General features: G+C 39.7%; 1 protein-coding gene across 4 annotated transcripts in view; it reads left to right on the top strand.

The window, feature by feature from the left end:
- KDM4C (lysine demethylase 4C) overlaps positions 1 to 26,146 on the top strand; it is a 276,898-nt gene that overhangs the window by 30,325 nt on the left and 220,427 nt on the right. For all 4 annotated transcript variants that reach the window (XM_060762302.2, XM_060762301.2, XM_060762305.2 and 1 more), the window contains exon 6: positions 4,537 to 4,730. In XM_060762302.2, coding sequence (XP_060618285.2) covers positions 4,537 to 4,730 — 194 coding nt within the window. The remainder of the gene's footprint in view (positions 1 to 4,536; positions 4,731 to 26,146) is intronic.

Below are 26,146 nucleotides of genomic sequence, written 5' to 3'. Positions count from 1 at the left end.
CTTTATCTTCTAATACAAAATTCCAGCTAAGATATAGGCAATAATTTAAGTAGAATATAATTACAATTAATCTGAATTTGTTGAATGAACGGGTAAAATCTTCTAGCCGAGGAGCTCTTCCCCTTCCTTGGGTACCTGTGCCCCATTCTATGTTGTTCTGGTCATAGACCGTAATAAATAATTGATTGATTGATAGATTGATTGATTGATTGCTGAGGAGCTCTGTGAATGCAATGCCTAGGATCCGAAGAGCTACTTGGACATATCCAGTGAAATGTGTGATTTTTTTTCTTTTAATGGTAGACTATGACACAGAATAGAGAGTGTGTATACACTTACACTTACACACACACTCGTCATTTGCCTTTATTTCAAAAATAATTTTTCATGGAAAATTGGTGTTATGAAATCCAGTATAGTTCTTTAAATCTGGCTGTATTCTAATGATTAAATTCACTTATAATTTATTATTTAAAGCATTTATATTCCACCCTTCTTATCCTGAGGGGGACTCAGGGTGGAGCACAACATATATACTGCAAACATTTAATGCTGAACATACTATAAACTATAAATATATACAAACATTATTAAAATGTGACAAAACTAGTTTGCTGCGTCTAATTAAGTGTCCATTTCATCCGGTACTTCACTTCAAGTATCCATCTTAAAAGCAAGGACCTGATATATCACCTCTTCAATGAGTTCTGTAAGAGTTGATGTGTTCCTTGATAGAGTAGAGTCACTGTTGAATTGTAGTGGAATCTCTGGATTTACTTGTTTTTTTTTCATGTTTCCATTTTTTATTTAATTTTATTTAAGAAAACATACATTTGCAAGTGTTTGTTGCATACAGTGCAATACTCGCCATCTATTAATGTTCTATAATCTTTTATCTCATAGTATATTTCTATTAAGGGGTCACAGTCTACTATCTAAATATTACATAAAAAGATATCATAGATTCTTACTTTGCATCCACTTCTTCCTTGTCTACGGTCTTATAGGATCCTCTATATACATTTTTAATTTAACTTTACATTAAGGTGTTGAATCATTGGTTGCCATTCATTAACGAAGTTGTCTAGTATTTCTCCTCTTAACAATACAGTTATTTTGTCCATTATCAACATATCTATAATATATTTTTCCCATTCTTCTAGAGGAGGTATATCTGGGGTTTTCCAATATCTAGCATATACTATTCTAGCTGCCACTGTTGTGTAAAACAAATTTTTTCCAAATTTTCTTTCTAATTCTTCCTCAGGCATATTCAAAAGGTACATTTGAGGTGTCATTTTGAAATTTGTGATTAACATTTTTTCAAGATATATGTGGATCTGTTTCCAGTAATTTTTTACTTTGCTACAAGACCACCATGTGTGATAGAATGTACCTTTTTCTTTCCCACATTTCCAACATTTGTTGGAGCAATTGTACATCTTAGCTAGTCTCTCTGGAGAGAGATACCATCGCAAATGCATTTTATAAACATTTTCTTTTAAGTTTTGACATGCAGTGTATTTCATTCTTCTCCTCCATGTCTTTTCCCACTGGGACATTTTTATCTCTTGGCCTATATTTTGGGCCCATCTAACCATAGAATCTTTTACTATTTCCTCTTCCGTGTGCCAAGTCAGTAAATTTTTGTATATATATGATATAAGACCTTTTGGTTTCTGAAACATTGCCACATCAAACCATGTTTTTGCTGTCTGGAAGCCTGAGGTTCTAAGTTGTTCTTTAAATTTCTCTCGCAGTTGTCTATGCAGAAGCCAATTGCATTTAAGGCCCTTTTGGTTTAGTTCTTCTAGGGATTTCATTTCTGGTTTTTCTAAATCAGTCTGAATCAGTTCCCTGTAGGTTAGCCATTTCCCTTGGAGGATATTCTCCTTTTTATAATATGCTTCATGCGGGGACATCCACTCCGGTGTCTTTGTGTAAATTCTGTTTTTATATCTGTTCCAGGTATTTAGAATTGGTCTCCGTATATAGTGATCATTAAATATGCCTGTTGGTTTGGCCTTTTGTATGTCCAGATATGCATGCCATCCGAATGGGAGATTTAGACCTTCCAGATCGAGTAGTTCATTGTCTTCTAAGGTCACCCATTCTTTAATCCAATCAAAACAGGATTTACTTGTTTTTAATTATTCTGTATAAACTACTCTATGGAACATTTTTGGCTAAAAACTAGTATAAAACCATTTATTTACATGTTTAAAACAGTTTTACACTAGTCTTTAGCCCAAAACGTTTCTAGAGTAGTTTATAGACAATAATTAAAAACAAGTAAATCCCTGTTCATTGTTTTACAGCCTAAGGCCTGAATCCTTTGGTTACTCTTAACTAAAACAATGAATTAATGAAACTTATACAAGGGATGATTTACTGGTGACTAAATTCTCATATTTTTTTTCTTCACTATCAATCCATTAGTCTTGATATAGTGGGTCCACTCTAGATGAGATTAACAGTAGGGTTTAGGCCAAAGCAACATAACACAAAAGGTATTAGGGATGCAGAGGAAAGAGAATGTAAAGCAAACATAAGCACTAATGTTAGCGTTCTTAAAAGGGCTACCTAAGATACAAACACTACAGGCAGAGAGAAAATGCATTACTCTCCCAGGACATCCATGTGAAATGCCCATTGGTTATGCTGCTATACAGACATGGATAGATGTTGCACAAAGAAGCATCTTATATGTCCCCATGTATTGTAGTTCAGGGACTCTTAAACCTTTTCAACTTGCAATCCTTTTTTTTCCAAAAAAATGTTTATGTGACCCCAGGTTTATAAAAATTTGTATAAAAATCAACATTAATGATAATAAATCAACATTTGCAAGGCTTGCTAAACAGGCTGATTTTCCTTTTTATGGCGTACAATTGAAGCATTTTCTGAAGGGCCCACTGTAAGCACTGCACATTGTTGCTAACAGATTCATTTAAATGTGCAGTGTTCAGAAAACCTTTACTGTTGCCAATTTTATGACCCTAACATTGAGCTAAGGAAACCCCATTTGGGGTTGGAACCCACATTTTTAAGAAGCAGTGGTTTAACTGACCCCAATGTGCTAGAATTGCCAGGATATTCTTAGCCTTTGATTGGGCTCAGGGCTTTGAGGTGCCTTTGAACATGTTCTAGCTGCACTTGATCATCTGGCTAAGAAGGAGCAGCCTTACACTGGAGGCAGAGGTTGTTTCTTTTCTACTGGGTCTGCAAGAATAGTGGGGATGCAGCTGGGCATAAGTGAGCAGTACCTAGGAAAATGGAGCCATGCCTGGAAGTACAAAAAGCAGGCATACATTGGTAAAACTTCAATTCTTTGTTTTACCAGATAATTTTTGTTTACAATAAAAATAGCATTTTATAACTTATTAGCATTTGTGAAGCAGCAAGTAAAGGTTCAGTAATTTTTAATTTCAGCAGACATATTCCATGTGTGACAATATTCTTAGGATGCAAGAATTTCTCCAGGATTTCTTCTAAACAAATATAATATAATTTTTAATTTAAGTACTCTCCACTTAGGTTTTAACCTACTACTTACCTATGTTGTATCTGCAGGAGTGGCTGTTCTTACCATTCTGATTGAATTAAGTATATTCCTTCTCAGAGAGAAGCAATGTAAAAACTCCACATGCAGAACTTTGCTGTGTCTCCTTCTCCCCAAACCTACCTTTTAGTTGCAACAATCCTTCATGGCCATTTAATGATCAACGAAGGGCAGGAGACATCAGAGAAGTGTCCTGCTGTGTCCCTATGGCCACCCGCAGAATAGCAAATCCTCTGCTAAGACTTCCACAGTGGCCCCAGAAGTCATGGCTATCTGGATAATAGTCAGATGTTTGGGTTGCTGTGAGTTTGAGAAACATCTGACTATGTGTTGTTGAAGGCTTTCATGGCTGGAATCACTGGGTTGTTGTGAGTTTTCCGGGCTGTGTGGCCATGTTCCAGAAGCATTCTCTCCTGACGTTTCACCCACATTCCCTCCTGACGTTTCACCCACAACATCAGGAGAGAATGCTTCTGGAACATGGCAACGAATCCCGGAAAACTCACAGCAACCTGATGATTCTGGCCATGAAAGCCTTCAACAACACATAGTCAGATGTTTCTCTGTTGCCTCCTGCTCTCAGCAGGTCATTTAATGGCTGCAAGGGTGGGGGAGGACTACTGCAGCTAAAGGATGTTATTAGAGAATTCTGATACCCGCAGTGACCAAAAAGTAACATTATGGTGTAAGTTGGACTTATTCTGCCATAAATCACTAACAACCAGTAATTCGTTTTGGGAATGATTTTTAAAACCATTATCTTAATACATGCCTTGCCTCCAAGACAGCTGGCCATGCTCAAATTAATGGTAATAGAACAATTTAGATGCATACAACTTTTTCTGAATAGGAGGAACATAAACGGAATTGCTCTTTAATTCAAAAGCTGATGGTACACATTTGTTTTCATTTGATCAATCATTTATTGATCATTCATAAAATTGATCGACTGTGTTTTCACATTTTTCTTTCAGAATGTTAAAGAATGGAATATTGCTCATCTCAATACAATATTGGACATTGTAGAAGAAGACTGTGGAATCTCAATTGAGGGAGTAAACACCCCATATCTGTATTTTGGCATGTGGAAAACAACATTTGCCTGGCACACTGAAGATATGGATCTCTACAGTATTAATTATCTTCACTTTGGAGAACCTAAATCCTGGCAAGTTTCAACTCCTTATGAAAATGAATTTTATGAAAGATGTTTCCCCCCCCTTTCTGAAACTTAAAGGAGATAAATGGGTATTTGGTTAATTTTTTCACCATATCTGAAAACAGAAAGAATCATACAAAAATGTAAAACAACCTTTTTCTAATATTTGTGGAAAAGGCATAACATTAATGTTCATATAATCTGTTTAAAGAGAAAAGCTTAAAAGATTAAGCATACTGCTCAGATAGCTGCGGTAGAACACCAGCGTTGCATGCGAAATGACCCCAGTCTCAATTCTTGACATCTCCAGGTAGGACTGGGAAAGATCCCTTTGTGAAGTCTTGGATTGCCGCTGTTAGGCATTATAGTACACAATACGGAACTTGATGGACCAGAGTTCTGATTTGGTAAAAAAAATAGAATAAATTTTTTAAAGAAAAAAAATCAAATGAAGGGCAGAATAATAGAGGAAAATACATCTAGTGGGAAAGAACTTCTAGTAAGTAACATAGCATGGGTGAATTATGATTGGTGGGGTGTAACATCCACCTGTTACATAGCTTAGGATTTGAGGTGACATCTCTTGTCTAGAAAAATGCCATTGAAATTTTGGGCAAGGGGATAGAAACACTGCCACATCCCCTTTTCCTGTTCTTGAAATTCTCCCTTCCTTCTTGAAACTGGAACAAAGCTATCCAGAGCAAAGAGCAAATGCATTCCATTTTGAGGTTAGGGATACATAGCAACATTTTATTCTCTCTGACAACAGACTTGAGTTATTGAATGTGTATCAGTTGGAAACAAAATAAAACAAAATCCACAAAAAATGACACTTTTAATGGATCAACTGAAATATTACTGGATTCTTCAGGCAAAGGATGTTAAAACATACACGAGAAAGGAAGGAAGATATTATGGTGTTGGAGTCAGATGTTATTGCTGCTGTGTTTTCTTCCTAACAAAGGGGCCCATGGCAAAACTTTAATATACTATGTCTTCACTCCCACATTACCAAATAAATGAACAAACCTACGAGTGGCCTCTGCCTGCATTGTGATCCCTCCAGACCAAGTGAGCTGCAGCAGAGGCTACATCTGATACAAAATGTAGACCTGTCATATTTACCCTCTTTTTCTTTCTCCTGCATGGTTTTTTAAAACATCTTTTGCCTGGTAAAGAAGCCAGTGGAGCTTCTAAAACTTGCATAGTATGTTTTGTGCATTTTGGTAGGCCAATTAAGGTATTGATTTATCTCTTGTGTGTTGTCAAAGGTTTTCATGGCCAGATTCACTGGGTTGCTGTGAGTTTTCTAGGCTTTTTCGCCATACAGTGCCCCCCTCACTTATTGCGGGGGTTCCTTTCCAGGATCACCCGCAATAAGCGAAAATCCTAAAGTAGGGATGCCATATTAATTTTAATATTTATACATTATTTCATATAATATTTTCTTACCCGTGCTTCCTTACCCGCCTCCCTGCCCATACCAAGGATGCCTGCCTGCCTCCCTGGCCTCCACAGATCCCTGCAGAGACTCCGGAACCATGCAGGTAGCAGCAGGACAGGGAGGTAGGTCTTCCCTGCCACACCTCAGGCTGCTGTATTTCCGAGGTCTGTAGAGGCCAGGGAGGCAGGCCTTTCCCGCCGTGCCTCAACAAGAATAAATCAGGGGCAGCTAACACCTCCCAACAAAGCATCTCTAGGCAGTAACAAACCAGACTTTGAAGCTGCAAGACCATTAAATGCTAATGAAGATAGGCAATTGCAACATTCACACTTGCCTCAAGCAGTTCTTTCTCCCATCCTGGACATTCCACAGATATATAAACCACACTTGCCTAGTTTCCAACTGACCTCACAACCTCTGAGGATGCCTGCCATAGAAGTGGGTGAAACATCAGGAGATAATGCTTTTGGAACATTGCTATACAACCCGGAAAACTCACAGCAACCGTATCTTTTGTGTATTTTGTATTTTGTTTTATTTTGGCCTATGACTAACACAGCTGCCCCTGAGCATATTTCCAGTTGGAAGTAAAAACAAAGTAATGATTTTTTATGTTTTCAAGATATTCTGGGCATGTGAATTTGCAGCGACTTTCTTAAATTCTCTAGTTACAGCCCAACATGGCCCTGTTTGTGGGGGAGAAGATTAAAAAAGGATGAATGGATGGCAGGAAATAGAATTAAAAGAATCTTCATTTTATGTAGTATACATTAATGTCTTAAAAGGATGGAAAGAAAAAGTTTTGTGTGAGCTAAAATCCTCAACAGAAGTGAGAATTATCACTGAATGTTTAGCTCAGGGGTCCTCAGACTTTTTAAACAGAGGGCCAGGTCACAGTCTCTCAGACTGTTGGAGGATCGGATTATATTTTTTTTTAAAAAAATGAATGAATTTCTATGCACACTGCACATATCTTATTTGTAGTGCAACCCCCCCCAAAAACCCCCAACACACGCTTTAAAACAATACAATAATTAAAATGAAGAACAATTTTAACAAATATAAACTTATTAGTATTTCAATGGGAAGTGTGGGTCTGCCTTGGACTGATGAGATAGGATTGTTTCCCTGCGTGGTCACTGCAATTTACACATATATGGTAATATCCGGCGCTCGCGCCGGCAGCAACGGAAAGTTCACGAGATAAAAGATCAGTTGGAGCAGCCCCTCCCGCCCCCCTCTCCTCTATAAATAGCCCTCCCGAGAGACCGCGGCCAGTTCTTTCAATCCGCGCTAAAAAGGCAGCATCAGGGAAAGTGAGAGATTTAAATATGACAACAACTTCCTTCAAGAAATGTATTTTGTGCCCAAATAAATATCCGGACAATGATGCCCATCCTCATTGTCTTGTTTGTCTGGGAGAAGAACATCTCTCCCAGCCTTGTGAAATATGCAGAGCGTTTACGCCGCAAACGAGGAAGAATAGGGAATTGCGGTTAAAAGCGGCTTTGTATGAGCAGGCTCTGCTCCCTCCGATAGAGGACTCAACAGATAAGGCCGACCCGGCCCTTAAGAAAAAGAAAATCATAAAGTTGAATAAAATTAAAGCCAGCAAGCCCTCCGAAAGAGGTGAAGTGGCTCAAACTTCTCTTTTAAAAAAGCCTCAAAACCCCTCTAAGGAGGGAGAAATGGCTTTATTAAACCAACCGCCGAGTAAAATGGCGGTTTCGGCTCGCAACGAAGAGAAGAATGAAGGGGCGACCCTTCAGTTACCTGTTGAGGCATGCCCCAAAAGCATGGCCCCATCGTTGGTCTCGGTGTCGACGCCGATTCAAACTCAGGGCCCCAACGATACCGTGGCTTCGGTATCGGGCGCCCTCTCCTCGCCAGCCAGACAGCAACAAACGACTCCTCGACGCGCTCGCGATCGAGCGCCTTCGCGTAATGCAACTAAAGGAGGAGGACGCCGGCGTCGAAGCCGCTCGGCGCCAAAGACCTCAAGCTCCTCCTCTGACTCCTCCTCTAGCTCCTCCCCTTTGAGGAAGCAGAGCAAGAAAGGGAGGGCTCGTGACAGTCCAGGGAGTAACTCCCATACATCTAGATGGATGAATATACAGCCCTCATCCACTAACGTTAACCAAGACAGCCAGGGCTGGAGTGCTGGCAATCAGAGCAACCATTGCCAGCCACTACCTCCAATTTTGTCCTATGGAGGATTTAATCAAGGGGGTCAACCCCAGCCTAATGTTCCTTTTATAAATCAAGGAGGCATGATTCAAGGGAACCAGTGCCAGCCCTCCCAAATCTTTATGAATCAAGCAGGCATGTTACAGGGAGGACAATTTCAACACCCACCTCCCTTTATGAGCCAGGGAGGCTTCTGGCAGATGGCACCAAATGGTCAAATGTTTTATTGTGGAGCACCACTGCTTACGCAATGGCCCTTATCTAATACTAATGTGAATACTGTGTCCACTACTGGACAGGCTCAGAAAAGGAAAACACATTCATCTAAAACTAAGAAACATCATACTCTGGCTTCGGAGTCAATAGCTCCACAGGGCCAACTGTCTCCTCTTATTCAGTCTGAGGTGCCACAAATGGCTGAATGTCTATCCTCGGATGAGGATGTGATTATTCAGGATAATTATGAAGAAACAGAACAAGATGTTCTCAGTGAAGAGTACACGAAGTTCGCTTCACTTATAAATAGAATGGTTCGCGCACTTGATCTCCCAACTCCAAAACAGCCGGAGTCAGTGGACGACCCAATGTTTCCTGCTGAACAACAGGAATCTACTACTTCGGCAGCTCTTCCGGCACTTCCTTACCTACTAAAGCTTACTAAGTCGGCTGAAGGTTCTCCTTCATTGGCTCCTGCAATCCCAAGGAAAGTGGACAATCTTTATAGGATTGATGTTTCCTCAGCAAGCTGGATAGCTAGACCGCCTATACCTAATACGGTTATAGCTGAGGTTGGGAATGGTCAAAAAAGCAAGAAATTAAATCCAACACCTTCTGATAAAGAGGGAAGGAAAGTGGATGCTATGGGTAAGAAGGCCCATATGACTGCTGGACTCTTTACTAGGATGGCTCATTTTGCAACTTACATGAGCGCTTATCAGACTCATTTATGGAATAAAGTGGTCCCATACATGGACCTCATTCCAGAAAACGAACAACGTTTTCCACGAGCATTCCATTCAGAGGCATTATTGTTGGCAAAATTCCAAAAGGACTTCGCCAAACATATGGCTGAAACTGCTGGGAAGCTTTTTAGTACTGCTACTTCAATAAGACGACATGCTTGGCTACGTGCATCAGCTTTGTCCGAGGAAGGGCGTTCTTTAGCGGAACACTTACCTCTCCACGAAGACGGCCTTTTTCATCCTACAACAGATGAAAGACTGAAACACAATCAAGAAATGAAAAAAACGATGCAGATATATGGCTTCCCAAAACAAGGATACTTCCAACAAAGACCTCGATGGCAGTCGTCCCCATCATACTTCAGAAGAAATTCTGGTAATTTTTATGGAGGCCAGCAGCGACAACGTGCGCCTCTGAACTCTAAGCCTTACGTTCCGCGAAAGCAAACCTATGGGCAAAGAAACAAGTTCCAGCCTTACCAGAATAAGCCCAACCGCCAAGGGGGAAACAAGCAGCGTTTTTGACATTCTCTCTATAGGCGATGGGGGATCTAGTTTACGTACATTAGTACCTTCTGTTTCATTACAAAGTTGTAACTTTACTGTTTGTGAAAATCTGAACATTGTAAATGCAGACTTACCTTATTTTGGGGCGCGTTTAGCCCCTTTTTATGACGCATGGTCAAGTATAACCACTGACTCCTGGGTGCTTCAAATTGTTAAATTTGGCTATTTGATCGAATTTGAAAATTTACCGCCTGTGGGTCTAATTAAGACCACGTCTCCTTCTCCTGCACTTTTAGAGGAGATTAAGATTTTACTGTCTAAGGGAGCAATAAGCCCACTATCTCCATCGGCATATGGACAATGTTTTTTCTCCCGTTACTTTTTAATATCTAAAAAAGGAGGTGGTTTACGCCCAATATTAGATTTACGAGGGGTGAATAATTTTATTAATTCTAGAAAGTTTCGCATGGTTTCACTTAAGACGATTCTTCCGTTGTTAAATAAAGATGTTTGGTTTGCATCAGTAGACTTAAAAGATGCTTATTTTCATGTTTCCATTAATCAGCAACACCGCAGATACCTGGCCTTTAAAGTCGGTAGTCAGGCCTTCCATTTTAACGTTTTGCCTTTCGGACTGGCTACTGCACCAAGAGTATTTACAAAATGTATGGCCACAGTGGCGGCGTACCTCCGCACATCTGGAATAACGGTTTTTCCATACATTGATGATTGGCTGATTGTATCGAATTCGAGAGAAAGACTTCTATCGCATATCGACAAAACGTTGTTTCTCCTCCAGTCTTTAGGTCTAATAGTGAACTGGGAGAAATCCAACCTCGTTCCATCAAGACGGATGCAGTTCATCGGAGCATTGTTGGACTCGGAGACTCAGAAGGCATACTTGCCCGACGACCGCTTCAAAAGACTGCAGAGTCTTATACTTCAGGTTGTAAAACGAAACGTCGTAAGGGCCAGACAGATTCAGGTGATATTAGGGCATATGGCGTCGACGACCGCGGTGACTCCGCATGCAAGACTGCATTTCAGACCCCTTCAGTCCTGGTTCCTGTCGGTTTTCAACCCATTGTTACACAGATCCAGTATGCACCTGTCTTTGCCTGTGCAACAACGCAAACACCTTTTATGGTGGACGGAACGCCACAATGTTTGTGTTGGCCTTCCCTTTCATCAACCCAAGCCTTCCAAAATCCTAACCACAGACTCCTCACTCACGGGATGGGGAGCACATGTGGATGGGTTAACAACACAAGGGACATGGACTTCTGTAGAAACATCATACCACATAAATCTGTTAGAGTTATTAGCAGTAGAGAAGGCACTGAAGGCTTTCGAACCAATTTTAAGGCATCAAACAGTCCAACTGGTAACAGACAATACAACTGTAATGTATTATGTAAACAAGCAAGGAGGAACCCATTCAAGGGGATTACTGGAGATAACACTCAGGGTGTGGAATTGGTGCATAGACAGAGACATTCATCTCTTGGCAATACATCTGCCAGGGGAGCAGAATGTGTTAGCGGACTTTTTAAGCAGAAACCCCCTCACCTGTCACGAATGGACTCTGAACAGGCAGGTTGCAGCTCTACTATTTCGAGCCTGGGGCAGGCCAGAGTTAGATCTATTTGCTTCGGCCCAAAACACACAGTGCCATCTTTTTTGCGCCAGGAACAGTCAGAAGCTGATGCCCAATTGCCTGGGCGACGCCTTTCTGCAACATTGGGGAGAGTGGAAGGTTTATGCGTTCCCTCCGTTTCCCCTTATACATCGGGTAGTATCAAAGCTAGCCCAGGATCGGGCTCAAGGGATCCTAGTTACCCCATGGTGGCCCAGACAGCCATGGTTCTCCCTAGTACTGGAAATGTCCCAAAGAATATTCAAACCGCTTCCTCAGAGGGAAGACTTGCTGACGAAGGAGGATGGTCGGGTGTTATACCCGGACGTCCAGAAATTGAAACTGACAGCTTGGCGTATATTTCCAGTCTAGTAAAGTTAATTATGGAAGCAGCCCAGAGACAATCCACGAGAAGGTCATACATCTATAAGTGGTCAAGGTTTTCGAAGTTTGCTCAAAATAAAGGGATAGATCCTGTTAAGGCTCCAACTTCTTTGGTGTTAGACTTTTTGGCCCATTTAGTTGATTTAGGTTTATCCTGGTCATCTTTAAAATGTTATTTAGCGGCTCTATCCTGGTTTAGGAGGAAGGCAGGCTTGCCATCGTGTTTCAGTGACCCGATGGTGTCCCAATTCATGAAGGGTTTAAAGAATCTGAGACCACCAGTAGCACCAATTGCTCCTTCATGGAGTTTAGAGATAGTACTTTCGGCCTTGGTTAAAGCCCCATTTGAACCATTGGCGACGGTAGATATGGCATATTTGACATGGAAAACAGCATTTTTGGTTGCAGTAACGTCAGCACGTAGAGCGGGAGAGCTGTGTGCCCTTAGGTGCGATGAGCCCTATATGAGAATACACAGAGATAAGGTAGTACTAAGACCTGATATATCTTTTCTACCGAAGGCGACAAGCAGGTTTCATATGTCGCAGGAAATTATATTACCAGCCTTCTTTCAAGACCCATCTTCTTCTTTAGAGAAGAACTTGCATCTGCTGGATGTCCGTAGGGCTCTAATATATTATATAGATAGAACCAAAGGTTGTAGAAAATCTACTAGGTTATTTTTAAAATACAGAGAGGATTCTGTGGGACTTCCTGTTTCCTCACAGAGGTTTTCAGCTTGGATTGTCTCGACCATTAAACTTGCTTATCAAATGTGTAGGAAAGACTTACCTTTGCAGGTTAAGGCGCATTCTACAAGGGCGATGGCCACTTCGACAGCGTTTCTGAAAGGCGTTCCGCTTGACACTATTTGTAGAGCAGCCACTTGGTCCAGACCAACGACTTTTGTGAAACATTACAAGCTGGATGTGCAATCGAAGGCTGATGCAGCGTTTGGTAGAGCGGTGCTTTTTTCGGCTGTGGCATGACGCCCTCCGTCCAGGTTAGCAGCTCGCTAGTCTACCATATATGTGTAAATTGCAGTGACCACGCAGGGAAAATATGGGTTGCTTACCTGTAAACATAGTTTCCCTAGTGGTCACCTGCAAATTTACACAACCCACCCTTCCTCCCCTCCTGATTGTCATGCCCCAGCTCTTCTGTATGCGATTTTTAGCGACGGAAGAACTGGCCGCGGTCTCTCGGGAGGGCTATTTATAGAGGAGAGGGGGGCGGGAGGGGCTGCTCCAACTGATCTTTTATCTCGTGAACTTTCCGTTGCTGCCGGCGCGAGCGCCGGATATTACCATATATGTGTAAATTTGCAGGTGACCACTAGGGAAACTATGTTTACAGGTAAGCAACCCATATTTGTTGTTGTTGTTGTTGTTGTTGTTGTTGTGTGCTTTCAACCTAAGTTTCAGACTTAGGTTGGCCCTGAGCGAGGGCTGGGTAAATGACCTTGGAGGGCCGTATCTGGCCCCTGGGCCTTAATTTGGGACACCTGGTTTAGCTGAAGGTATACATACACACGTACGAAACAAACCTTGAACAGCAGGGGATGGGGTAGAATTATGGTTTATCAAAAAAGGCTATAGGAGACTGCTTTGAAAAAGGCAAGTTGGATTTTGAGAGAACTAAACTTATCAAGGTTTAAATGGCATTGAATGGGCTGTGCGACAAGGAAAATTGAGAAATTTAAATATACATTTGGAGAAAGAGGAAGAAACAGAGCAGTTCTTTTATTTAGATAGTTAATTGTGCTTTGTGATAGTTGGTAAATATGAAATTCATAGTGGACACATACTCCTTTGATGTTATTCAGTCTTTGGATGACATAATGAGATTATTACTTCAGACTGTGCTTCAGTATGGTTTAGACAGAACCAGCATAGGCAAAGATAACAAAACAGACTGTCTAGTCAGTTATTAAGGGATCCTAAAACCTCACATAAATGCTGAATGCAGGAATAAAGTAGAATTTGGAATGGAGAACACTAGAACAAACACTGTTGACCAGTATCAATTTCAAGGCTAATTACTTTTATTTAAATGGGCAAGAAAGCTATTATTTTCTGACAGTAATGATGTACAGCACTCTAGCTTCACATCATTGGCATAACATATGCCTGGATTTTTCATTTTAAATTATATGCATTGCTTTGAAATAATGGATTTTATAAGCTGAAGTGTATTGTAATGTCAGTCAGGAAAAACAGTCTTTTCAAACAATGCAGCTGGGTATTAGGTGGTTCATATTTAAATAGTACATTTAACAAAGGATGGTTAAAATGTGATGAAATAAATATAATAGTCATATTATTCATAATGAGTTAACTCTAAATTATCAGTACCTTATTAATAAACACATGTTTTGTTATGTTACAGTAAATGACATTAATTTTCAAACAAAAAGGAACCTTTTAAGTGTTAAACTGGGAACATGGAGAACACTTTCCCATGGATGCATTCTGTAGACCAACTGTAACATTTATAGGGCACCATAAATACTCATTCGCCTATCTCCTCCAACCCTCCGTATATCATTTTCAAGGGCTTGGTGGGCTGCCATGAAGAGGAAGGTTAGGGAAGTCCATTGCCTTCAGTCCACTTGCATGAACATAAATCTGGCCCTAGTGCAGCTTAAGGGATCAGATAGCCAATGGATTTCCATGAAGAAATTGTGGAATTCCTTGGTCTTATTTTTCGTAGTGTCTGTAGCGATATGTTTTCATAGTTCATTTAAAATTCTTTGGAAATAGTTATGCAATTGGATTACTTTCTGTTATTTACTTTAAAATATTGTTTTTACAAAAATACTTCACAATAATCTTGAGTTGCAAACACCTGATGTGCAAATGACGCAAAGTTAAGAACGGGAGTGAGACAACAGGAAGTGAGAGAAATCTACCCCTCGAAAAAGAATTTCACTCTTGGAAGAGTTATCATGGAGGAAAGGTATCTCCTCTGAAGATTTCTCACAAATCCTTGTTTCCACAACAAGCCAATTTTTTTTTCAAAATTCAATTATCACAGGGACAAAAAGTTTGTAATTGCCTGTCTGTGGTAGATTTCCTGATACGTGGCTTTTTTTGCTGATTTATATTCTTGAAGGATTTTAAGGTTTATACCACATTACATTTATGATTTTTATAGCTTGTGTATGTATTCCTCTGTTGACTAGAACAATGGGCAGCTTACTTGCTAAACTAATTTATCGACATTTATGAAAATTAAGCAGGAAAGGAAGTCTGAAACCTCTCTAAAATAAGGTTGTACACACAGTCCCCAAGTCGCAAACATCTGACTTACATCCGACTCCTTGTTACTAATGGGGTGTCAGACAAAAAAAAGTGAGAGGAAATTTACTCCTAAGAAGTGGAATGCCCTCCTGGAACACTTATTATGGGAAAAAAAGTGTCCTCACTGAAGCTTTATCTCCAATCCTTGTTTTCCATGACAACCCAAAAAATTCCAAATTAAATTGTCACAGGGACAAAAAGTGAGACAAAATCTGCAGAACAGGGACAAAAACAGCAAAACAAATGTTATCGGGGTGGTAGCCATTTCCTATAAAAAGAAAAAATAGCTGGAGTTACACTTATAAAATGTACCTATTCCAAGTTACATACAAACTCAACTTAAGAACAAACCTACAGAAACTGAGGTGTGAATTATTTTTATGGAATTGTATGAGCCATTGATGTCTCTTTGTAAGATGTCAGAAACTTCTCTTAATTTTCCATGTTAAACTTGAATCTCATGAAAACAGAAGTGATGCCAAGCGCTGCTTGCATAAAGTAGAGGCAGGCTTCTGGCATGGGAATGAAACCTTTTGAGCTGCCCTCCAGGGCATATCATTCAAGATTTGGAAGAGCAAACCTTTTGTCATTTGACAGCTAGTGTACTCAGGAATTAACTTGTGAAGTTCCACAAAGGTTAATCATTTTGACAGATACAGTTAAGAATGGTAGGAAATGCCGATATTTTCTTCACAAGCAAACAACAGATAATGTAAATACATATTATATAATTGTTAATTGGTATTCCATGGGATTATTGGCTGACCCTTATACTTGACAGCTCATCTTTAGTTAGAACACTGTTTATTTGGATAAAGAATGTAGTTTTGTCTTGCCCTCCTTTTGAATAGGACAGTGTCATGTAGGTGAAGAAAATGGTGTATTATGACAGACACCTTTTTCATGTAGAGGAAGCGCCACTGCAATAAGTGTGTTGAATTTAAGTGGGGTTACATGAAAAGGAAAGCTTTCTCCGCCATGGGCAGTATAAAATGTAGAGGGCTGCTTTATGAACAAACTTCTACTTTTTAAAATGTATATGCTAACTTTCTTCCAGCATGAGACCCAAGGTGTCTTGTTGTTGTTGTTCATTGGTTCAGTCGTCTCCGACTCTTCGTGACCTCATGGACCAGCCCACGCCAGAGCTCCCTGTCGGCCGTCACCACCCCCAGCTCCCTCAAGGTCAGTCCAGTCACTTCAAGGATGCCATCCATCCATCTTGCCCTTGGTCGGCCCCTCTTCCTTTTGCCTTCCACTTTCCCCAGCATAATTGTCTTCTCTAGGCTTTCCTGTCTCCTCATGATGTGACCAAAGTACTTCAACTTTGTCTCTAGTATCTTTCCCTCCAGTGAGCAGTCAGGCTTTATTTCCTGGAGGATGGACTGGTTGGATCTTCTCGCAGTCCAAGGCACTCTCAGAACTTTCCTCCAACACCACAGTTCAAAAGCATCTATCTTCCTTCGCTCAGCCTTCCCTAAGGTCCAGCTCTCACATCCGTAGGTTACTACAGGGAATACCATGGCTTTGACTAGGCGGATCTTTGTTGCCAGTCTGATGTCTCTACTCTTTACTATTTTATCGAGATTGGACATTGCTCTCCTCCCAAGAAGTAAGCGTCTTCTGATTTCCTGGCCACAGTCTGCATCTGCAGTAATCTTTGCACCTAGACATACAAAGTCTGTCACGGCCTCCACGGTTTCTCCCTCTATTTTCCAGTTGTCAATCATTCTTGTTGCCATAATCTTGGTTTTTTTGACGTTTAGCTGCAACCCGGCTTTTGCGCTTTCTTCTTTCACCTTGATTAGAAGGCTCCTCAGCTCCTCCTCGCTTTCGGCCATCAGAGTGGTGTCATCTGCATATCTGAGGTTGTTAATGTTTCTTCCAGCAATTTTCACCCCAGCTTTGCATTCATCCAGCCCCGCACATCGCATGATGTGTTCTGCATACAAGTTAAAAAGGTTGGGTGAGAGGATGCAGCCTTGCCGTACGCCTTTCCCAATCTTGAACCAGTCTGTTGTTCCATGGTCAGTTCTTACTGTTGCTACTTGGTCCTTGTACAGATTCCTCAGGAGAGAGACAAGGTGGCTTGGGATGCCCATCCCACTAAGAACTTGCCACAATTTATTATGATCCACACAGTCAAAGGCTTTAGAATAGTCAATGAAGCAGATGTTTTTCTGAAACTCCCTGCCTTTCTCCATTATCCAGCGGATATTGGCAATTTGGTCTCTCGTTCCTCTGCCTTTTCTAAACCCAGCTTGAACATCTGGCAACTCTCGCTCCATGTATTGCTGGAGTCTTCCTTGCAGGATCTTGAGCATTACCTTACTGGCATGAGAAATAAGGGCCACTGTACGGAAGTTTGAGCAGTCTTTCGCATTTCCCTTTTTTGGTATGGGGATATAAGTTGATTTTTTCCAGTCTGATGGCCATTCTTGTGTTTTCCATATTTGCTGGCAAATGGCATGCATCACCTTGACAGCATCATCTTTTAAGATTTTAAACAGTTCAGCTGGGATTCCGTCGTCTCCTGCTGCCTTGTTGTTAGCAATGCTTCTTAAGGCCCATTCAACCTCACTCCTCAGGATGTCTGGTTCTAATTCATTCACCACACCATCAAAACTATCCTCAATATTATTATCCTTCCTATACAGATCTTCCGTATAGTCTCACCACCTTCTCTTGATCTCTTCAGCTTCTGTTAGGTCCCTGCCATCTTTGTTTCTTATCATACCAATTTTTGCCTGAAATTTACCTCCAATGTTTCTAATTTTCTGGAAGAGGTCTCTTGTCCTTCCTATTCTGTTGTCTTCTTCCACTTCCATGCATTGCTTATTTAAAAATAGTTCCTTATCTCTTCTGGCTAACCTCTGGAATTGCGCATTTAACTGGGCATATCTCCCCTTATCCCTGTTTTCTTTTGCTTTCCTCCTTTCTTGGGCTACTTCAGTGTCTCAGCAGACAACCATTTTGCCTTCTTGGTTTTCTTTTTCTTTGGGACGTACTTTGTTGCCGCCTCCTGAACAATGTCTCGGACTTCTGTCCATAGTTCTTCTGGGACTCTGTTTACTAAATCTAGTCCTTCAAATCTGTTCTTCACTTCCACTGTATATTCGCTAGGAATGTTAGTGAGATCATATCTAACAAGGTGTCTTACAAAAGACTAAAACAAGATAAGCTAAAACTCTAAAATATAATAAATAAAAATACAGTTAAACAAATTGTCATATTAGAATTTCACTTAAAAGTGTAATATTATTTAACACATAACAAAAAAGTAAACAGGTAGACTAGTGCTTGTACATCTATTTAAAGTTAATATATGGATTTAAAGCACAACTTTGGTCATGTAAAGTTAGAGGTAAGTCATATGTTTATCCTGTTTTCTTACCATCTTCATACACTGACAAAACGGAGTCTCACAAAGGCCATCCCATGATACACAGCCACTTCCGGTGGCTGCCTATGGGAATCCATCTTGCCAGTGTGCAAAGACGTCATGGGGTGGCTGGCCATCCCTAAAGATGGACCTTACTGGGGTAAGATGGGTTCCCACTCTTCAAAACACTTTGCTCTGCTTTCCCCCGCTTTCTTCCCCCTCTTCTCCACCTGTAGGGTAACGTCCTTACTCTATTTAGTGGAGCTTCTGCTTTGGTAAGTGCCACCTAATTGTAGATGCTTGAGAGTATGGCTCTGGATTCCAGCCTCTTTAACCTAGTTATTCTTTTCATATTTTGAAAATTATTGGAAGCATTCACACTATTTTAAAAAATAACAATTCATTCTTATAGGCATTCAGGAAAAGCTATTTGCATGTGCACAAATATATGTGTGTGTCAGGGCTACAACACACCCAGAGGCTACATGCAATTCAGAGCCACTCCTACCTTAAAAAAATGAAAGTTCTGCTACCTCTATGTTGCTCTGCTTTAACCATGTTTTTGTAAGCTCTTTACAAATATTCACATTTTTTAAAACATTAATGTATAATGAATTACAAAAAATTGCCAACTTATAGAAGAAAGCACACCCCTCCAAAAAGCATACCAACATGTTTACACATACAATGATATGGAAAATTATAAAACTTTACAATAAACGTGGTTTATTTATTTATTTGTCGTGTCAGGGAAACCAGTCAATTGTATTACATTTCTAATAAACGTGGTGAGGGGAGAGTATAGTAATTGCATTCGTATATCATTAAGTTTCAAATGAGAAAACTGGTGAAAAAGAACTTGAAATAATGTGGAGCTGCAGTAAAAAAAAATTTTCTCCAATCCCTATGTACTACAGCTAGAGAAAATGTTTAGAAATTTCTTCATAGAAAGTATTCTCCAAAATTATCCAGAATATCTTACCCACTATCATATAATTCAGTTCAGGTATGCGTTGTTTTTGATTTGGTTATTTCACATTGATTTCATGACCTACTTCAATTAATATTAATTAATATTAATAGAAGTATCCTAGATGCAGTGCCCCCGGTGGCACAGTGGGTTAAAGTGCTGAGCTGCTGAACTTGCTGATCGGAAGGTCGCAGGTTCAAATGCGGAGAGTGACGTGAGCTCCCACTGTTAGACCCAGTTTCTGCCAACTTAGCGGTTCAAAAACGTGCAACTGTGAGTAGATCAATAGGTACCGCTTTAGTGCGAAGGTAACAGTGACCCATGCAGTCATGCCAACCACATGACCTTGGAGGCATTTATGGACAATGCTTGTTTTTTGGCTTAGAAATGGAGATGAGCACCAACCTCCAGAGTCGGACATGACTGGACTTAATATCAGGGGAAAACCTTTAGCTTTACCCATCCTGGATACGTTTATTCAGTAGAAAAAGTTTAATACTTAGGAGGTTCAAAAGTGCTCCTCCTTCGATTCAGTATATTTTAAAAGCTTGGAAACGCAATTTTTTCAGTTTGATGATAACAGTGGGTTTTGCAGACTACTGGCTTATTAATGAACTAAGCCATACCTGTGTAACTGACCATGGAAAAAACAAAGAGTATCTCTGATGTCACCCACTGCAAGCTTTTATCATAGTAAAGTATTCTCCTGTAAGTGTCAACATTTTTATTGATGTACTTAGCGCTCAGCAGGTATTTAACATTTGAAACTAAAAGCAGTTCAAATAATATCAAGAGAGAAAAGACTGACATTTTAACTGGTGATATTTTGGTACTCATTAAACTTTGCCTACACACTGACACTTGCCATCTAGCCTGTCAGTGGCTATAAGTAGTGTTAAAGTCTAAGAAAAAGAAAGGTAGCTTAATAATTCAGTGATGCATTTCAAAACCAAGCTGAAATGAGCAACTACAATTCATAGTGAACATTTGTATGAGTGAGTGTTTTGTGAAGAATGATTGGCTATAAAAACATTTTATTTAAAACATTTTCCTTAGGTACTTTGTTAAGCTCAGGAAAGTTTCCATTGTTAAAAATAAAAAATAAATTATTGCAACATTAAAATCAAGAACAAGAATGAGGGGGTTTGAAAAGCTAAGTAGGTCCTAACATACGATATATAGGCACTAACTAAATGTTGCATGAATTTCATTTTTTCTCCCTAATATTGTGCCTTACATTTCTCCCTTTTGGAATTAATTTTGTTAGTTTTGGTCCAGGTCTGTTAAGGTCACTTCGGGTTCTAATCTCATTTTCTGCTGTATTTGGCCACCTCACTTAGTTGGTTGTCATCTGTTAATTTAATAATCATGTTCTCTATTCCATCAACCAAGTCATTTATGTTGAATAGCACTGGATCTATTGTAGAACCTATAGTTCTCCTCTAGTCACTCCCCTCCAGGATGAAGGGGATCCACTGATGAGTACCATTTGGGTTTTGTCAATCAACCAATTGCAAATCCACCTAACAGTAGCATTGTCTAGCCCACATTTTACTATATTTATCGTGTCATCAGCAACCAGACATTTGTATTAAATTTCTAACAGAACAAACAAACAGATAAAAACCCACAAATTTTGCAAAACTTGGTAGTTTATTAAATGTCCTTTGACCAGTATCTGGCCACTTGGAGAGCCTCTGGTGTTGCTGCAAGAAGGTCCTCCATTGTGCATGTGGAACGGCTCAGGTTGCATTGCAGCAGGTGGTCTGTGGTTTGCTCTTCTTCACACTCGCATGTCGTGGATTCCACTTTGTGGCCCCATTTCTTAAGATTGGCTCTGCATCTCATGTTACCATTTTACTAGTGTGTTTGCTAGAATATCATTGGAAACTTGTTAAAGACCTTATTGAAATCAAGATATCCTACATCTGAAGTATTCCTTTCATCTTATAACTCTTAAAAACGAGATAAAATTTAAAAACGAGATAAAATCAATCCTGTATGACTTGTTTTTGAGAAACCCATGTTGACTTGTAGTGATCATGGCACTATTTTCTAAGTGACTAGAGTCTGTTTAATAATTCTAGAATCTTTCCTGGTTTTGATGTCAGGGTTAATTGGGTAGTAATTATTTGGGGTCTCTCCTGCCCCCCCCCCCATCTTTTTTGAAGATGGAGACAACATGTGCTCTCCTCCAGTCTCCTGGGATTTTTCCTCTTTTCACTAAATGCTCAAAGATTATTGCCAGTTGTTCTGAGATTACACCTGGCAGTTCTTTTAAAATCCTTGGATACAGTTAATCTTGCCTTGAATTCATTCAGAGTAGTAGGTATTAATATCCTCTTTACCTGTTCTGTGCTGCGTTCCCCCTGTTGTACTATCTGCCCCATTTTGCCAAGCTTGAACATTATTTTCCTTTGCTGAGGCAAAGTAAGTCTTGAGTACCTTTTTCCTTTCTCCTGTTAGCATTTCACCATCTTCTACAAGTTTCTTGTCTTTTGCTATGGACATGACCAAACAAGCCCTTTACACTATTAGTGATATCTCTAATGAGCCTGAGTTCATTCTGCCTATCCCTTTTTCTGATTTTTTTATACATGTGCTGTTATTCCCAAAATCATATTTAGTGATTTTCCCCATTTTCTATTTCTTGTAAATGTTTTTTAAAGTCTTAGCTCAGTTGAAAGTTTTTTAGTATCCATCCTGGTGACAACTCCCATTTTAATTTCTCATTGGAACTGTCTGAAATTGTGCCTTCACTATCATATTAAAAAAAAAACTCTCATCCATAATGAGCTCTCTTCTGTTTTAGTATTCCTGACCACAGGATCACACCCGGAATTTCCCTATCTGTACAGAAATCAGATATTTTGATGTATATAATATGTGTCTGACTATGCTTGGTTTCCTATTTTTGGTGTATAACAAACTCCAGAAGGACATGGTCACTCCTACCTAAGAATCCCACCACTTCTACTCTATTAGCCCAGTCATCCTTGTTGGTAAGAATCAGATCTAAAATAGCTGATTTACTTGTTCTCTCTTCCACCTGTTGGACCTTTAAATTATCTGCAAGGCAAATGAAAAAAACTGTTGAACTTGATAAGTTTGGCAAAGTTTGGCTTCCAATGAATGTCAGGAGAGTTGAAATCTAGTAGTACTATTTCGTATCTCCATTCTGAATGTGTGACCATCTGTTCCAGGAAAGCATGATCCAAATCCTCAGTCTATCTTGAGGGAAGTGTAGTAGGCTCAAGGATTTAAGTAGGTGTAAAGTTCTTCGATATATAATTATACTCCTTCTCATTTCCAAGTTCGTCTAGTTCTCTGAAATAGATTATTTCCCTCTGTTACTTCATTCCATTCATGAGATTCATTTTAGTATATTTCAGTGATGCATGTTGTGTCATATTTACTGTGTGTAATATAAGTTCAATTTCATCTTGTTTATTTCCCATGCATTAGTGTAGAGACATCTAAGATCATAGGCCATTCCCTCTAGCTGCTCCCTTAAGTTCTCCTCCCCACTATTGGGTTCTTATACTAGTCACCCAGTACTCTCTATAATAGTCTTCAGCACTTGATAAACTCCTGCCCTCAAGAATTCTGTCTCCCCTCTCCACCCCAATAACTCAGTTTAAAGCCTTCCTGATAAGATTTGTGAGACTCTTAGCAAAAATTTGTCTGTCTACTACTGTGAGCTGCAACCCATCACCTGCCAGAAGTACAACTCCATGAAACCACAGACTATGGTCCAAGAAGCCAAATTATGGCCAGCAGCACCAACTGCAGAGTCGGTTCAAGTCCACAATTATTCTTTTGCTTCTTGACTTATCCTTCAACTGGAAGGAAAAATGAATTGGCAATAGGTGCATCAAGATCCTTCAGGTTCCTACCCAGAGCCTCATAATCCCTTGTGATATCCTGAAGACTATGACTTGCAGTGTCATTGGTTCTCAGTGAAACTTTTTAGCCTGTCTGCTATATCACAGATTGTTGCCCCAGGGAGACATCACATTTCTTGACACTTTCTGTTAGGCTCACAAATCACTGTTATTTTATTTCCCTCCCTCAGCAGGGAGTCCCTTACCACCACATTGGGATTGGCAGAGGCTATTCAGATTAATCCACAGTCAGATCCCACTGAAAGTGATGTGATAAATTTGCCATGATTTTAGTCCCAGAAATTTCAGTGGAAATGAAGTGCCAATTTAGTCAGAATTTCACCTAATAATTTTTAGCATATGGAAATGGTGCATTTGTAGTTGCCATCAAAGTTATTAATTCCATAGAACTGTAAACAAAAATATCTTCTGTATTTCACAGTGCCATATATTCATATAGAGAGTACAAACTGTATTTAGCAATAACCCTCTAATTTTGCTATATGATCTGCTTTTAAATGGATACTATAATATGCTTCATTATCATGGGCTGACATTTTCTGGTTATGAGAGGCAGTCAGAATGTGGTGTTATTCATATTTATTCTTTTTCAGAAGCTGTGGAAAATGTATTTGCTAATGGTGATAAACTTCTTGAAATTGTAAACCAAAATATCTCAAAATGTATTCATCTTTAGGTGACACAGTTACTTTCACATTGCATTTGGAGACCCGAATATGTATTAAAAGGTAACTGAGGCATAAACTGAAAAGTAATAACTTTTGAAGACAATATAATATGATTGTAGCTGTGCATGTACTTGAAACAAGTAATATGACTTTATTAAAGAAAATTTGCTGGAAAAAATAGTATCCAATTTGTAGGTTATTAAAAAAAACAACAACACATGATATCATGACCAAAGATAAATACTAAATTTTCCAGCCTGATTTTACTCATGTTTCCTCAGAAGTAACATTTATTTAAATGAGTTACACCCAAATGCAAATGTGACAGAAGCTCTCATATTCAGGAAGTTTGAGGGAAATTATTAATTGTAATTTGGCTGTTCTGAGTATATTCACATCACTTTTCAAAACCCAAAAATGAAATACAGTTAGAGCTAGATCCCAAATCAAATCCTAGTGATTTGTTGAAATTCTGTGATTTTAATGAATCAATTAACATATTTTGAAGCCTTTCCTTTTGACATTCACCTAGCAAAGAATATGGCTAGTCCCAAAAAGACCAGTGTCATGGACAGGAGTATGGCTGATTCTCAGGATGGGACGAAGGAATTGTTTTCCCCCTGATTGTTCAATATCCTATTGATGTCCATATAGATCTGCAACACAGTGCCTTGGTGGACACTGTCACCCAAAAGTCTTCAAAGGGATGCCTTTATATCTCTCCAAACTTCACTCTCCGTAATGACACGTGTGTCTTGTTCTGGATAGGGCATTCACTACAATAGGCTTACTGTTCATGGAGGATGGTGAATGTCTAAGAAAGAACTGCACATAAATGTGTTGTAGTTGCTAGTGATACTGAAAGCCTTCAGAGTGAATCACAAATGTATCACAGAGTGATTTGGTGGTGTCAGACATGAAAGTCGCCTGAGATCAAAAACTTCATTCAAATTGGCTATTCAGATTTGGGAATAGTACATTCCCACATTTATAATTCCCGTGGCTGTCTATTTACTGGGATCTGACTTAGCTGGAACATGATATCAGCTTGTGAATGATCTCTGTCTTGGGAAGCATTCAGTCTCCTTGTTGCCTTATGAGAACACCCTATTACAGATGTGTTCACTTCTACCTAAGCAGTGTGGTGATTAGCCCTTTTTCTTTAGGGGATATTTTTCTCATGGTCTGATCAGGACCAGTGTTTTATGGTTTTCTACCAACAAAAGTGCTGCTGAAAATTCAGAAGGCCACTTGTAGGATTCTTGTTGCCCTTTGTTGACTATCAAACATTCTTATTATTCTTATTATTATTTATATCCCGCTTTTTCTCTCCACAAAGGAGACTCAAAGTGGCTCCAGGGCAGCAGAAAACAAGCTTGCTCCTTCTCCCTATGACTTCCCCTCACATATTTATATATGGCTAGCATGTCTCCTTCTCAGTGCTGTCTGCAGGCTAAACATGTCCATCTCTTTAAGCCACTTCTCATAGGGCTTGTTCTCCAGACCCTTGGTCATTTTAGCAGTTTTCTCTGGATACATTCCAGCCTGTCAACGTCTCTCTTAAATTACGGTGCCCATAATTGAACACAATATTCCAGGTGTGGTCTGACCAAGGCGGAATAGAGGGGTAGCATTACTTCCCTGGATTTAGACACTATACTCCTATTTATGCAGGCTAAAATCCCATAACATTGTTGGCTCATGTTTAACTTGTTATCCACAAGGACTCCAAGATCTTCTAATTCCTTCTGCCAGATTATTATAAACTTAAAGCGAATGGGTGTTGTGATTCACCATATTTTGGCGAAGAATTGCACTTCCTGGAGACCTCTGGGAATAGACTTCTCCAATTCTAATTTTTTTTTTTTGGGTGATTGACAATGAAACAACATAAGTACTATCTCTGTGTCGAAGGGTATATAGCTCAGGGTAAAAGCATGCTTTGTAAGCAAAAGGTTGAAATTGCAGTAATGCCAGGTAAAGCTGGAGAAAATCTTGCCTGATATCTCTAAAAGAATCTTTCAGTCAAGTTGACAAGACTGTACTAGCTGGACCAGTTTTCTGATTTTGTATAAAACATC

Source organism: Anolis sagrei, chromosome 2 (genome assembly GCF_037176765.1).
Source record: "Anolis sagrei isolate rAnoSag1 chromosome 2, rAnoSag1.mat, whole genome shotgun sequence".
NCBI lineage: Eukaryota > Metazoa > Chordata > Lepidosauria > Squamata > Dactyloidae > Anolis > Anolis sagrei.
The sequence above is the reverse complement of the archived record's forward strand: the minus strand, read 5'-3'. Positions and strand labels throughout refer to the sequence as shown.